General features: G+C 41.8%; 1 protein-coding gene across 3 annotated transcripts in view; it reads left to right on the forward strand.

The window, feature by feature from the left end:
• RRP36 (ribosomal RNA processing 36) overlaps positions 1 to 7,920 on the forward strand; it is a 47,836-nt gene extending 39,916 nt beyond the window's left edge. For all 3 annotated transcript variants that reach the window (XM_060754459.2, XM_060754457.2, XM_060754458.2), the window contains exons 4-8: positions 2,438 to 2,504; positions 2,790 to 2,894; positions 4,330 to 4,404; positions 5,956 to 6,073; positions 7,405 to 7,920. In XM_060754459.2, the coding sequence (XP_060610442.2) occupies positions 2,438 to 2,504; positions 2,790 to 2,894; positions 4,330 to 4,404; positions 5,956 to 6,073; positions 7,405 to 7,544 (505 nt within the window). In that variant the 3' untranslated portion in view covers positions 7,545 to 7,920. The remainder of the gene's footprint in view (positions 1 to 2,437; positions 2,505 to 2,789; positions 2,895 to 4,329; positions 4,405 to 5,955; positions 6,074 to 7,404) is intronic.
• Positions 7,921 to 14,210: the final 6,290 nt, after the last annotated feature.

The raw sequence follows: 14,210 nt of genomic DNA on the forward strand, positions 1-14,210 counted from the left end.
TTATAAATGTATGGAGGCTTGATTAATTTGTGAATCCCACTGGGTCAGACTAATTCCAGATTTGTTGTACCAGGTGTGGACTGCTGCCCAGTTTCCCCTTCCTCATTACTTTAAATGATGAGGACCATGTATCTTGTCTGTTATTCTCTTGGCAGCCAGCCTAGTTGAGCTGTGTTGAGGGAAGGAATTAAACCAATTCCAGTATTTTGAGGAGTCTTGCACCAATGAGACAATACAGGATAGTGTCTACCACAAGAAATCCTAGTATCCAAATATTCTCTTCATTGTCCAGCCATTATGCCATACATGTCTCATCCAACTCTTAATTAAAACAAAGACTTTGAGGTTTTTAGGTCTAGCAGTCGGGTGAAACAAAGTGTTAACGTCTCATCTCATCCAACTGATTTACAATAAAAAACAGAATGAACATAAACCATATCAGACTCTGTAGCTAAGTCATAGCACAAAACAATAAAATATAAATGTATTTCTTCCACAAAACGTATTAAAACCATTTCTTGACTGTCAACCTCTGCATTATGTCATAGTCAAAGATGTTAGGAGCTTTGCTTTCAGATCTGAAGTGTATTTTAAGGAGGTGGGCTTCTAGTGCAGATGTTGTTTTATCTTCAGGCATCCTTGTAGGTCATCTGCAAATAGAGATCCCGTTTTTCAATGGCTGTCTTCCAAACGTGTATTCTATATTTCATCTTCAAGGACACACTGACCTCACTATTGTGGGCTTGCATAGCTGCAAAACTCCATTATGGATTCTGTGAACTAGTGTCTTCTTGAACTAGAGTCTTTCTTCACTGCAAATGGTTCATGATTCAATTTCAGACAACTATTCCTTTTTTCTGGCACTCTTGAAAATGTATAAAATGCAGTCATCTATGTCATCTAGATAGGTCTTCTATAGGCAATTTACTGAACACAATGCAAATAGAAGACTGGATTAAGAAGCCCTTTAGTCTGATTAACCATTGCTTTTCATGTGCTTTTGTTATTATTGGTTGTTCTGGTGCGTTTCTAAGTTATTTGTTTACATTCTTTAAAGCTTGGGTCAGGGGAGCTTATAAGACAAGTCTCTCTCCAAGGCTTATTCTTACTACTACCCGCTACTTTCCTTGTTGTTTATTCATTCAGTCACTTCCAACTCTTTGTGACCTCATGGACCAGCCTGTGCCAGAGCTCCCTGTCGGCTGTGGCCACCCAAAGCTACTTCAAGGTCAAGCCAGTCACTTCAAGGATAACATCCTTCCATTTTACCCTTGGTAAAACGGCTCTTCCTTTTTCCTTCCATTTCCACAAGCATCATTGTCTTCTCTAAGCTTTCCTGTCTTCTCACTATGTGGTACTTCATCTTTGCCTCTAATATCCTTCCCTCCAGTGAGCAGTTGCCCTTTATTTCCTGGAGTATGGACTGGTTTGATCTTCTCATGGTCCAAGGCACTCTCAGACTTTTCCTCCAATACCACATTTCAAAAGTGTCTATCTTCCTTCACTCAGTCTTCCTTATGGTCTAGCTCTCACATCCATGGGTCACTGTGGAGAATACTATGCGGACCTCTTTTGCCCGTGTGATGTCTCTACTCTTTACTATTTCATCGAGATTGGCTATTGCTCTCCTTCCAAGAAGTAAACATCTTTTGATTTCCTGGCTGCCGTCTGCATCTGCAGTAATCTTTGCACCTAGAAATACAAAGTCTGTCACTGCCTCCACGTTTTCTCCCTCTATTTGCCAGTTTTCAGTCAGTCTGGTTGGCATAATCTTGGTTTATGAAATGTTTAACTGCAACTCAGCATTTGCACTTTCTTCTATGAATTTTCATAGAAATTTACTTTCATCTGTGAAATTACCCTGTTTGCATGCATGCTATCTAAATTTTGTTATAGGATTGGTTGCCTCCCTGAAGATGACCCATTGGAATACCTTTCAGCTTGTACCCCTCAATTCTGAAGATTTCTGTGGGGATGGCTCATAGAGTATATTTATCCTAAGGCAATGCCTTTACAATGCAAATATTATTGGTAACACCACCGATATCTCTTAACAGGAACAAAGGTGATGAGCAGAAATGACCTTTTTTTAATTCTGGAAGAAGGGAAGAAGTCAGGCTTGTGAGCAAAGAGAAAACAAAAGGACAAGCCAGGAGAAAAAAAGAAAAATGTAGAACATTAAGTTCTTCCCCGCATAAATAATAGGAATGAGTGGTTCCCCTAGACATTTTCTGGCCAGGGAGGAGGAGTGATCAAGTGCTTTCTTACTGTTTAATCTGTATACTTACAAATAAGTGCAGTTACTGCAAAACGCCATGAAATCTCCTGTGATCTACCCATGACTTTTTGAAAAATGGCTAAGCCAGCCAGCAGCTGCAAATTCCTATCAATTGTTGCTTTCCCAAGAGTGTGTATATATTTTTTTCATCTTCCGCAGGCCTTTAGAAATTTCAGCCAAGAAACCGGTCTCCTTTCTGCGACAAGTGGTACCTGTTAAAAAGAAGGTGAGCATTCTCATTTCTGTGAAAAGAAATGCATAGGTAGAACCAGCAAAGAGAATATTGAAGGAGTAAGACATGGGTAACCTCTGTGAGGAATAAATATCATAGATTTTGTGTGACATCTGAGAAATATTTTTGCTGAGGTGGGCAAAGTTCTTGGCAGTCTGAATGAAATGGTGTGGATTCAGTTAGTCTTGATTACAAAGCACGAGTATCCTAGGAAAAAAATAAAGCATTGCTTTCTTTCATTGCTTCAATATTAGTGTTTGCTACCTTTTCATCCTCCAGGTACCTCGAGACCCACGTTTTGATGACCTCTCTGGGGAATATAAACCAGAAGTGTTTGAAAAGACCTATTCGTTTTTGAATGACATCAGGAAAAAGGAGAAAGAGGTAATGTTTCAAATAGGTGTTTTGGAGTATCTTTCTGCCTCTTTAAAGTGTGTAATAGATTTAATGGTTTTTATATATTTTTATTATGTTCTGTTAAATGTTTTTGATGGTATTAATGTTGTGGCATCAAACTGCTGTCAATTGTAAGGCGCCCTGATTTGTCTTCAGGCTGAGAAAGGCGGGATAGAAATACTGTAAATAAATACATAAATAATAAATAATAAGGGCTACTGATAGTTTTCCAGGCTGTCTGGCCATGTTCCAGAAGCATTCTCTCCTGACGTTTCACCCACATTTATGGCAGGCATCCTCAAGAGGTTGAGAGGTCTGTTGGAAACTAGTCAAGTGGGGTTTATATATCTGTGGAATGTCCAGGGTGAAAGAAATAACTCTTGTCTGCTGGTAGGCAGATTTTGTTCATTTTCATGGTTTCCTCCTTTCTCCACAATTTAAACCATGTGGACAATTTCAACAGAAAGGAGGAAGTCATGAAAATGAACAAAATCTGGCTACTAGTATTAAAAATCTCTAAAATCAGCGCAGTAAATAAAGAGGAACACTCAAAAAGCAGGGGAATCCCATGCAATAATCAATCAGGGCCAGTTAACACCTCCCAACAAAGAATTTCCCCAGGCAGCAACCAGACAGGCTTTAAATCTGCAAGGCCATTCAATGCTAATCAAGGTGGCCATTTGCAACATTCACACTTGCCTCAAACAGACAAGAGTTCTTTTCTCCCATTCTGCAGATATATACCCCACTTCCCTAGTTTCCAACAGACCCCTCAACCTCTGAGGATGCCTGCCATAGATGCGGGTGAACTGTCAGGAGAGAATGCTTCTGGAACATGGCCATACAGCTTGGAAAACTCACAGCAACTCAGTGATTCCAGTCATGAAAGCTTTCGACAACACATTGCATAAGGACTTTTTCAAGTTGACTACACAACAAACAAAAGCAAACAAAAAACAAAAAACAAAAAAAAACAGTGTAAAGATTTAAAAATTACGAACACATTAAAATACTTTTTAAAATTTTAAGAAAAACAGTTTACAACAATCCTAAAAGGTAATTAAAAACAATTTTAAAAGAGCAGTTTCAAATATCAAAATCCATATGAAACAGCACTGTTTTGGCCGTCAATTAAACATTCAGAATAGACAGGGCCAGCCTAATTCCCCTTGTTAGGGAGTTCCACCAATGGGATGCTCCCACTGAGAAAGTCCTGTTACATGTTCTTTTCAGCCTAACTTTATGGGGTGTTTGGATATGGCTTCCTAAAATGGGCCTTACTTCTTGCTCAGTCAGATCCATCCTTTCTCTGCCATCACTCTGGTCATCCCCCAAGCTCTTCATTGACCTGAACTCCTCAGAAAACCACAGTGTCAGAGTTCTGAAAGCTGAGTTTGTGCTTTTCTGTTTCTTCTCCCTATAGATAGTTCAGAAGCAACTGAAGAAAAGTAAAAATGAGGACCAGAAAACCAAATTGCAGCAGCTCCTTAAACGAATGGTGAGTTGGTGTTGCAGTAAGTCAGTGTTTCTCAACCTGAGGGTCAGGACCACTGGGGGGTCATGAGGGGGTGTCAGAGGAGTCGCCAAAGACCATTGGAAAACACAGTATTTTTTGTGGGTCATGGGGGCTCTGTGTGGGAAGTTTGGCCCAATTCGATCGTTGGTGGGGTTCAGAATTCTCTTTGATTGTAGGTGAACTATAAATCTCAGCAACTACAACTTTCAAATGTCAATGTCTATTTTCCCCAAACTCTGCCAGTGTTCACATCATAATGAGTACCCGTGCCAAGTTTGGTCCAGATCTATCATTGTTTGAGTCCACAGTGCTCTCTGGATGTAGGTGAACTCCAACTCCAAAACTCAAAGTCAATGCCCACCAAACCCTTCCAGTATTTTCTGTTGGTCATGGGAGTTCTGTGTGCCAAGATTTCATTGTTGGTGGAGTTCAAAATACTTTTTGATTGTAGGTTAATTATAAATCCCAGCAACTACAACTCCCAAATGGCATAATCAATCTCCCCCCCAATCTCACCTACTAGGCCAGCGTTTCTCAACCTGGGTGTTGGGACCCCTGGGGGGTTCACGTGGGAGTGTCAGAGGGGTCACCAAAGACCATCAGAAAACACAGTATTTTCTGTTGGTCATGGAAGTTCTATGTGGGAAGTTTGGCCTAATTCTATCCTTGGTGGGGTTCAGAATGCTTTTTGATTGTAGGTGAACTATAAATTCCAACAACCACAACTCCCAAATGTCAAGATCTATTTTCCCCAAACTCCCACCAGTGTTCACATTTGGGCATGTTGAGAATTCATGCCAAGTTTGGTCCAGATCCATCATTGTTTGAGTCCACAGGGCTCTCTGGATGTAGGTGAACTACATCTTCCAAACTGAAGTTCAGTGCTCATGAAAGCCTTCCAGTATTTTCTGATGGTTATGGGAGTTCTGTGTGCAAGTTTGGTTCAATCCCATTGTTGGTGGAGTTCAGAATGCTCTTTGATTGTAGGTGAACTATAAATCCCAGCAACTACAACTCGAATATATGTGTCAAATTTGGTCCAGTGAATGACAATACATCCTGCAGTGAAAATAATTTGATGGTTGAGGGTCACCACAACATTAGGAACTTTATTAAGGGGTTGCGTCATTGGGAAGGTTGAGAACTACTGTACTAGGCATATTGGGCATTATGGGGTATTTGTACCAAATTTGGTCCAGTGAATGACAATACATCCTGCATATCAGTTATTTACATTGCAATTCAAAACAGTAACAAAGTTACAGTTATCAAGTAGCAATGAAAATAATTTTATCATTGGGGGTCACCACAACATGAGAAACTGTATTAAGGGGTCGCAGCATTAGGAAGACTGAGAAACAAGCTCCCTAGAAGGGTTGTTTCTCTTTCTAAGGTATGGGAGAGAGACCGAGCAAAGGTTGGAATGGTCATGGAAGAGAAAACCACAGCAAAGCCAATGAAAATTGGGAGAGGGGGAGTCATGATGCTGGTTTTCCCTGAGATATTTGCCTCTCTCCCATCTTTGCTTTTTAGACACAGCAGGAAGTTGCACAGAGGAAACAGCAAAAGGAGAGAGAGCGAGACCTTGCCTTCAAGAAGAAGCAGCGGGAGCTGGCCCAGCAAGGGAAGAAGCCCTTCTATCTAAAGAAATGTACGTTTTGACCATGTGCTGCTTGGGCGCATTATTCATGCAGTGTTCATTTGTGTAATTGAATAGAGGAACTGTTCTTATTGTCTATAGACTGATTGACAACAATGCTTGGAATATTAATCCCCCAGCAGGCAAACATTGCTTCTTAGACTAAAACGAGGCTGATGATATTATAAGTCATCATAGTGCTTTGTTAAGAAACTTTTTCTACCATAAAAATAATGTGGTAGACATAATATCATGACTTGTTGAAGGCTTTCAAATACTGTAAGTAAGTAAATAAATAAATAATTTTATTTCATGGCTGGAATCACTGGGTTGTTGTAGGTATTTTCGGGCTATATGGCCATGTCCTCTACAACATGGCCATATAGCCTGAAAAAACCTACAACAATCCATAATATCATGAGTTTCTGTGAGTTATCTGGGCTGTATGGCCATGTTCCAGAAGCATTCTCTCCTGAAGTTTTCACCCACATCTATGGCAGGCATCTTCAGAGATTGTGAGGTTTGTTGGAAACTAGGCAAGTGGAATGTCCAGGGTGGGAGAGAGAACTCTTGTCTGTTCCTGGCAAGTGTCAATGCTGCAATTGATCACCTTGATTAGCATTGAATAGCCTTGCAGCTTCAAGACTTGGCTGCTTCCTGCCTGGAGGAATTCTTTATTGGGAGGTGATTAGCTGGCCCGATTGTTTTTTGTCTCATCACCTCCCAACAATCCGGGCCAGCTAATCTCCTCCCAACAAAGGATTCCCCCAGGCAGGAAGCAGCCAAGCCTTGAAGTTGCAAGGCTATTCAGTGCTAATCAAGGTGATCGGTTGCAACATTCACACTTGCCTCAGGCAAACAAGAGTTCTTTCTCCCACCTTGGACATTCCACAGATATATAAATCCCACTTGCCTTGTTTCCAACAAGCCTCACAACCTCTGAGGATGTCTGCCATAGATGTGGGCGAAACGTCAGGAGAGAATGCTTCAGGAACATGTCCATCGAGCCCAAAAAACTCACAAGAACCCAGTGATTCTGGCCATGAAAGCCTTCAACCACACATAATATCATGACTTAGTGAATTTATTTATTTATTTATGTATCGTGTCAGGAGCAACCAGACATTTGTATTACATTTTTAACAAAACAGACAAAACACAAAGTTTGCAAGCTTGGTAGTTGATTAGATGTCCTTTGACCAGTATCTGGCCACTTGGAGTGCCTCTGGTGTTGCCGCAAGGAGGTCCTCCACTGTGCATGTAGCAGGGCTCAGGTTGCATTGTAGCAGGTGGTCAGTGGTTTGCTCTTAGTGAATTAAGACCACTTCTTTTGTGTTTTGCAGCTGAAAAGCAGAAGTGGGAACTGGCTGAGAAATACAAAGAGCTGAAGAAGAGCGGAAAACTGGAGAATTTCTTGAGCAAGAAGAGGAAAAGGAATGCTGCTAAGGACAAAAGGAAACTCCCTTTTAGGAAGACCCCCTAATATCTGGCTGCAGGAGAAAATCCTGCCTCTGTCAGTTGTACGGGCAGCACTGTGATGGACACCGATCTCTCAGTCAGCTATTGACTTAATAAGCTCCTCGCATGACTCCATCCTGTGGTCTAGATCTCTCTGCCACCAGGCTGAACTGGACTGCTGGCAGTTGTCCTAGAAACTGTGTACAAGGATTCTAATTGCAGAATCTCATTAATTGGCAGTTTTCCTTTTGAGAGCGCTCCTTGGGTCATTAATTGATAATACGTCTTGTAACATCATTTTGCTAGAGTAAAGTGGTTATTTTTCCGAAAAGCAAATTTCTTCTTTCATCTGTTGATACAAAACAGAAAAGCAAATGGAAACCTCATGATTATACTCACAAGACTGCTATTTTAATTAATTCACAGACATTCCCCACTGTTTCCTCACAGTGTTTGTTCCCCTCTGTCTTTCAGCACGGATTCATTTCTTTAGTTAGCTCTTGCCAGCATGGCTTCTGTCCAGATAAGCAGATGACTTTCAGGTACTTATGTTGTGTTCCAAATCTTTGTAACCCCTTTGTACTTGCCTTTTTCATTGCCTTGTGATCTCACTCATTATTTAGTGCTGTATATCTTTGCCTAGTGGAAAAATATTGCTTCCTTTTTTTTCTTTTGGATAGATTGGAAAATTTGCTGATGCCAAATTAGGACAAGAGTTCTAGTTTTGGCCTTTTGCATAGGTGTCGGCAACTTATAAATTACTAGCTGCATGAAGCTGCCTTTATAAGAAATCAGACAGATTTATTTTACATAATTTATTATACTAAGTCTGGGAGTGTGAAAAGTAAGTTATACTGGGTATTGAAATCCTGTCATCTGAAATTTAGAGGCACCAAGTTGGAAAAGACTATCCTGGGCTAATATGCTCCTTAGCAACTCCATGTGAGTTACCACAAGCTAAAGTAGCACTTATGTTTGGCTGTACAGCAGGCATTACTTTGATGATCTTACTTAGGCAATTCCTCGTAGCCCGAGGATGATGGTTCTCCAAGTGTAGTGTCTTGGCAGTGGGTCTGTAGGTGGCTGTGGAGCCGCATGTTCTCCTGCAGTGAGGACATGGGTTTCCAGGTGGAAAGCAGTTATAGTCAGGGTTGGCTTGATGCGCCTTCCTCTTGGCACGATGTTCGCTTTTGCCCTCCATTCATGCCTCTTCGAATTCTGCAGCACTGCTGGTCACAGCTGACCTCCAGTTAGAACGCTCGAGGGCCAGTGCTTCCCAGTTCTCGGTGTCTATGCCACAGTTTTTAAGGTCAGCTTTAAGCCCATCTTTAAATCTCTTTTCCTGTCCACCAACATTACATTTCCCATTCTTGAGTTGAGAGTGTCGTAACTGCTTTGGGAGACTGATCGGGCATTCAGATAATGTGGCCAGTCCAGCAGAGTTGATGACATAGCAGCATTGCTTCTATGCTGGTGGTCTACACTTCTTCCACCTGTCTTCCCAAGAGATTTGCATGATTTTTTGGAGGCGATGCTGATGGAATCGTTCCAGGAGTCGAGTGTGACCTCTGTAGACAGTCCACATTTCACAGGCATATAGCATGTTTGGGAGGACAATAGCTTTATAAGCAAGCACCTTGGCCCCCCTATGGATGTCCCAGTCCTCAAACACTCTGCTTCATTCAGAAAAATGCTGCACTTGCCGAACTCAGGCGGTGTTGTATTTCAGTGTCAGTGTTGACTTTTGTGGCTGCCAAGGTAGCGGAAATGCTCAACATTTTCTAATGTTAACACTATTAAGTTGTATTTCTGGCATTGCGGAGGGATTGGCTGGTGAGCACTTTGGCTTTCTTGACGTTCAGTGAGAGGCCGAGCTTCTTGTATGCTTCTGCAAAGATGTTTAGATAGTCTTGTAGGTCTTCTTCTGAATGTGCACAGACTACGTTATCATCAGCATATTGGAGTTCTATAATAGATATTGTTGTGACCTTGGTTTTGGCTTTCAGTCTGGTGAAGTTAAATAGCTTGCTGTCCGATAGATGATTTCCACTCCGGTGGGAAGCTCCCATCAACAAGATGAAGTATCATAGCGATGAAGATGGAAAATAAGGTTGGGGTTTGCTGTAGAGGAAAAAGCACCGAAACAGTGTTTTTGGTTTCCAAAGATAGTGGTCTGAGCATTTCCTAACAAGGAAAGCCGAGGTGCAAGGTCAGTATGTTTCTGTCTCTCCCCACCATAACATTTCCCTCCTGAATATATTTATAGAATTAATGAGAAATTTTATTTAGTGGGCTGAATGCATTGAAGTATCGTTGGCTGCCTTGGAATGTACTCATGGAAATGAATGACCCAAATACAGAGGAAAAAACCTCTTTTCTCAAATTAGTGGAAATCATAAAAGATTAAAACAGCGATTGGGAATCGTAAAAAGCAACGAGAAGTAACCATCCCTGTGCCTGGGGGCGGAAAGGAGGGTGAGAAGAGATGAACGCCCTGTACAGCTATCTTACGTGGACAAGGGCAGTAATGGGGAACTAAATGCAGGGATGCATGCTTTATTCCATCCTCATAAGACTGCCTTATTTTGTTTTAGTTTTGCCCTGCCTGGTTTTTCAAGTTGACAGTGCCTCTTGAAATGGTGCCAGTTCAGTATCTCAGAGCATATCTCCCAGATTAAATTGGATCTCGGACCACTAGGGAGTCACCAAGGGGGAAAAATGAGCCCATTCCCCTTGTTGTTCATTCGTTCAGTCGTTTCCGACTCTTCGTGAGTTCATGAACCAACCCACACCAGAGCTCCCTATCGGTCGTCACCACCCCCAGCTCCTTCAAGATCAAGCTGGTCACTTCAAGGATACCATCCATCCATCCTGCCCTTGGTCGGCCTCTCTTCCTTTTTCCTTCCATTTTCCCCAGCATCATTGTCTTCTCCAAACTTTTCTGTCTTCTCATGATGTGGCCAAAGTACTTCAACTTTGTCTCTAGTATCCTTCCCTCCAATGAGCAGTCAGGCTTTATTTCCTGAAGTATGGACTGGTTGGATCTTCTTGCTGTCCAAGGCACTCTCAGCACTTTCCTCCAACATCACAGTTTAAAGCATCTATCTTCCTTCGCTCAGCCTTCCCTATGGTCTCACATCCGTAGGTGACTATGGGGAATACCATTGCTTTAACTATGCAGATCTTTGTTGCCAGTGTGATATCTCTACTCTTCACTATTTTATCAAGATTGGTCATTGCTTTCCTCCCAAGAAGTAAGCATCTCCTGATTTCCTGGCTGCGGTCTGCATCTGCAGTAATCTTTGCACCTAGAAATACAAATTCTGTTACGTTTTCTCCCTCTATTTCCCAGTTGTCAGTCATTCCTGTTGCCATAATCTTGGTTTTTTAATGTTTAACTGCAACCCAGCTTTTGCGCTTTCTTCTTTCACCTTGATTAGAAGGCTCCTCAGCTCCTTCTCGCTTTCGGCCATCAAAGTGGTGTCATCTGCATATCTAAGGTTGTTAATGTTTTTTCCAGCAATTTTCACTCCAGCCTTGCATTCGTCAAGCCCCACACATTGCATGATGTGTTCTGCATACAAGTTGAATAGGTTGGGGGAGAGTATACAACCCTGCCGGATGCCTTTCCCAATCTTGAACCAGTTGGGTGTTCCATGGTCAGTTCTTACTGTTGCTACTTGGTCCTTATACAGATTCCTCAGGAGAGAGATAAGGTGATTTCCCCTAGTTATTTGTAAAAGTATTTCTTCAAGCACATCTTTCTGCAAATGACATTCAGTTCTTCAGCCTTTTCAAACCATATCTCAACATGTTGTTGAAGGCTTTCATGGCCGGAATCATTGGGTTGCTGTGAATTTTCTGGGCTGAATGGGCATGTTCCAGAAACATTCTCTCCATTCCTCAACACTTCTAGTTTGCTGCTTCTAGTTCTCCTGCAGCTCTCTAATGATAACTTGAACTTTACTGGGATTTGAAGAGCTTTACAGATGGAGCAAGTTTTTTCCTGTCATTTTTCCAATGAGGTAAGCCTCCAATTTCTCTCAAAGGTCAGTGCCACACTCATCACCCCAACCACAGAGCTCATCATCCTCTCCCTTCTTCCAATTCAAGTGAAAAGGGGTGGCTCTTGGGAAAATTTAACCATTGAGGTGCAGAATCCAGAGCAATACACATGTATTTGCATGGAGATGAAGCTATAACCATTAGGTTATATACTAACCAGTGTAACTTACATTGATGTTTTCTACCTCTTGTGACATCTGACACTATCTGCTTGCTTCTTGTTTCCATCCTGTCAACAAGCCTGTTAGCTACATACAAGATAGAGTCATGAATTTATCATGATCATCAAGTTTGCAGATGACACCAAATTGGGAGGGATAGCCAATACCCCAGAATACAGGAGCAGAATTCAAAACAGTCTTAACAGATTAGAGAGATGATTGGCCAAAACCAACAAAATGAAGTTCAACAGGGATTAATGCAAGATACTTCACTAAAGCAGAAAATATGAAATGCAAAGATACAGAATGTGGAATGCCTGGCTTGACAGCAGTACGTGTGAAAAAGATCTTAGAGTCCTCGTGGACAACAAGTTAAACATGAGCCAACAATGTATTGCGGAAGCTTAAAAAGCTAATGGGATTCTGGCCTGCATAAATAGATATATAGTGTTGAGATTCAGAGAAGTCATGCTGCCCCTCTATTCGGCCTTGGTCACACCTGGAATACTGTGACCAGTTCTGGGCATCTCAGTTTAAGGAAGATGTTGACAAGCTGGAATGTGTCCAGAGGAGGGTGGCTAAAATGATCAAGGGTCTGGAGAGCATAGGGAAGAGGGAGCAAGCTTGTTTTCTGCTGCCCTGGAGACTAGGACACAGAACTATGGCTTCAAACTACAGGAAAGGAGATTCCACCTGAACATGAGGAAAAACTTCCTGACTGAGAGCTGTTCAGCAGTGGAACTCTCTGCCTAGAGTGTTAAGGAGGCTCCTTCTTTGGAGGCTTTTAACCAGAGGCTGGATAGCCATCTGTCAGGAGTGCTTTGAATGTGATTTTCCTGCTTCTTGGAAGGGGGTTGGACTGGATGGCCCACCAGGTCTTTTCCAACTCTAATATTCTATGATTCTATGGAAGAAAGAACAGCATCAGTTCAGTGTGACAGGCCATGTGTCAGTTCTGCCTTCCTTTCTCCAGTTGTTGCATATCATCTAAAGTTTTGCTACTCCAGCACAGTGCATTTGCAGAGGCTTATGCAAATCTACTGATATCAGTATGTTGGCTAAAGCGTTACAACCAGATCATAGCCATGTTTATGTATAAGTGCTTCTGTATGCACTGAGATCTCTCTGTACTTTGGTGAAACTTTATCAAAGAGTATATAGTCTGACTGTGATCAGAAATCCACAGCAAGTAGTACAGGGTGGGAAAGCCACCATGTGCAATGCGTCTTCCAGTTGCTTCCAGGACAGATCTTCTCATCCTGTCTCTTGTCCATACTCAGTGAAAAATTTCATTGCTCTTTTTATGGTTAGGAAAAACGATGAAAGCAGCACTGGAGCAGCATGGGCTGATTACCAAAAAATCAAGATATTATTTGCACTCCCTATAGAATTATCTGAATGTAGTAGGGCAATTGCATAATAAGACCATTCTCTAGTAACATCTGTGCTTTTGAAATAATAAGCAAATGGTGTATTGCAAGAGCAAAAGTGGTTTGATGCATCACTCAGTCCTCCAGATGGTGGACTTCAACTGCCAGTATTCCTCAACTCACTAACCAGTCCAAGAGCACCTGCAGGACTACATACTTCTCCCTCTCCTGTGTAAACCACAACCACTGCAGGAAGAATTTAAGAAATTGACTTATTATGGATCCAGTCACCTCACTTGTTTGGGAATCTGAGCTGTTAGGCTCAAAATAACTCTCAGTTGGGGTGATTACACCATAAATATAGCAGAGTACTAGAAGTAAACTTCATAATCAGCAGAAACTTGGAGCTAACTAGCTTACTAAAGCTCATCTTCCAAAACGTAAAAGGGTAAAAAGTAAAAAATGTCCATGCAGTTACATTTTGCCTGGAGAGAGGCAAAATGAGTCCTCACTAGAAGGAAGAAAAGGCAGAGGACAACAATGGAGGATGACAACATGGCCAAACCCAGGGCAATAAAAATACCTTGAAAGAGGAAGTTACCTCATACCTCATTGAGACTCCATTGCTACATCTTCAAAGGGGGATGAGATAGTACCAAGCAAGAAAAGACAAAGCCCCTTCTGGGATAGGCATGCATAGGAATGTGGAGGGAGGAATCCCTCACTCTAATCATATCTCTAGCTACTCATTGAGGTCTGGAGACTTGATGGCACAAAAGATGGAGCCCAAAGCTGCTAAGAACATTGGGTGGATGGCATTCATTCCAGTAGCTCTGTTTTTGTAAGAAAGGCACTTCTCCATTTTCATGGCAGCCTCCTACAGGTATTACCAGCTCTTTCAGATTGTATGAGTTAGGACCCTTCCACACAGCCCTATATCCCAGAATATCAAGGCAGAAAATCCCACAATATCTGCTTTGAACTGGATTATCTGAGTCCACACTGCCATATATCCCAGTTCAAAGCAGAAAATGTGGGATTTTATTCAGCTTTGTGGAAGGGGGCTCTGTCTCTGTAACATCAGACAAGCTTACT

This window comes from Anolis sagrei, chromosome 1, assembly GCF_037176765.1.
Source record: "Anolis sagrei isolate rAnoSag1 chromosome 1, rAnoSag1.mat, whole genome shotgun sequence".
Taxonomy (NCBI): Eukaryota; Metazoa; Chordata; class Lepidosauria; order Squamata; family Dactyloidae; genus Anolis; species Anolis sagrei.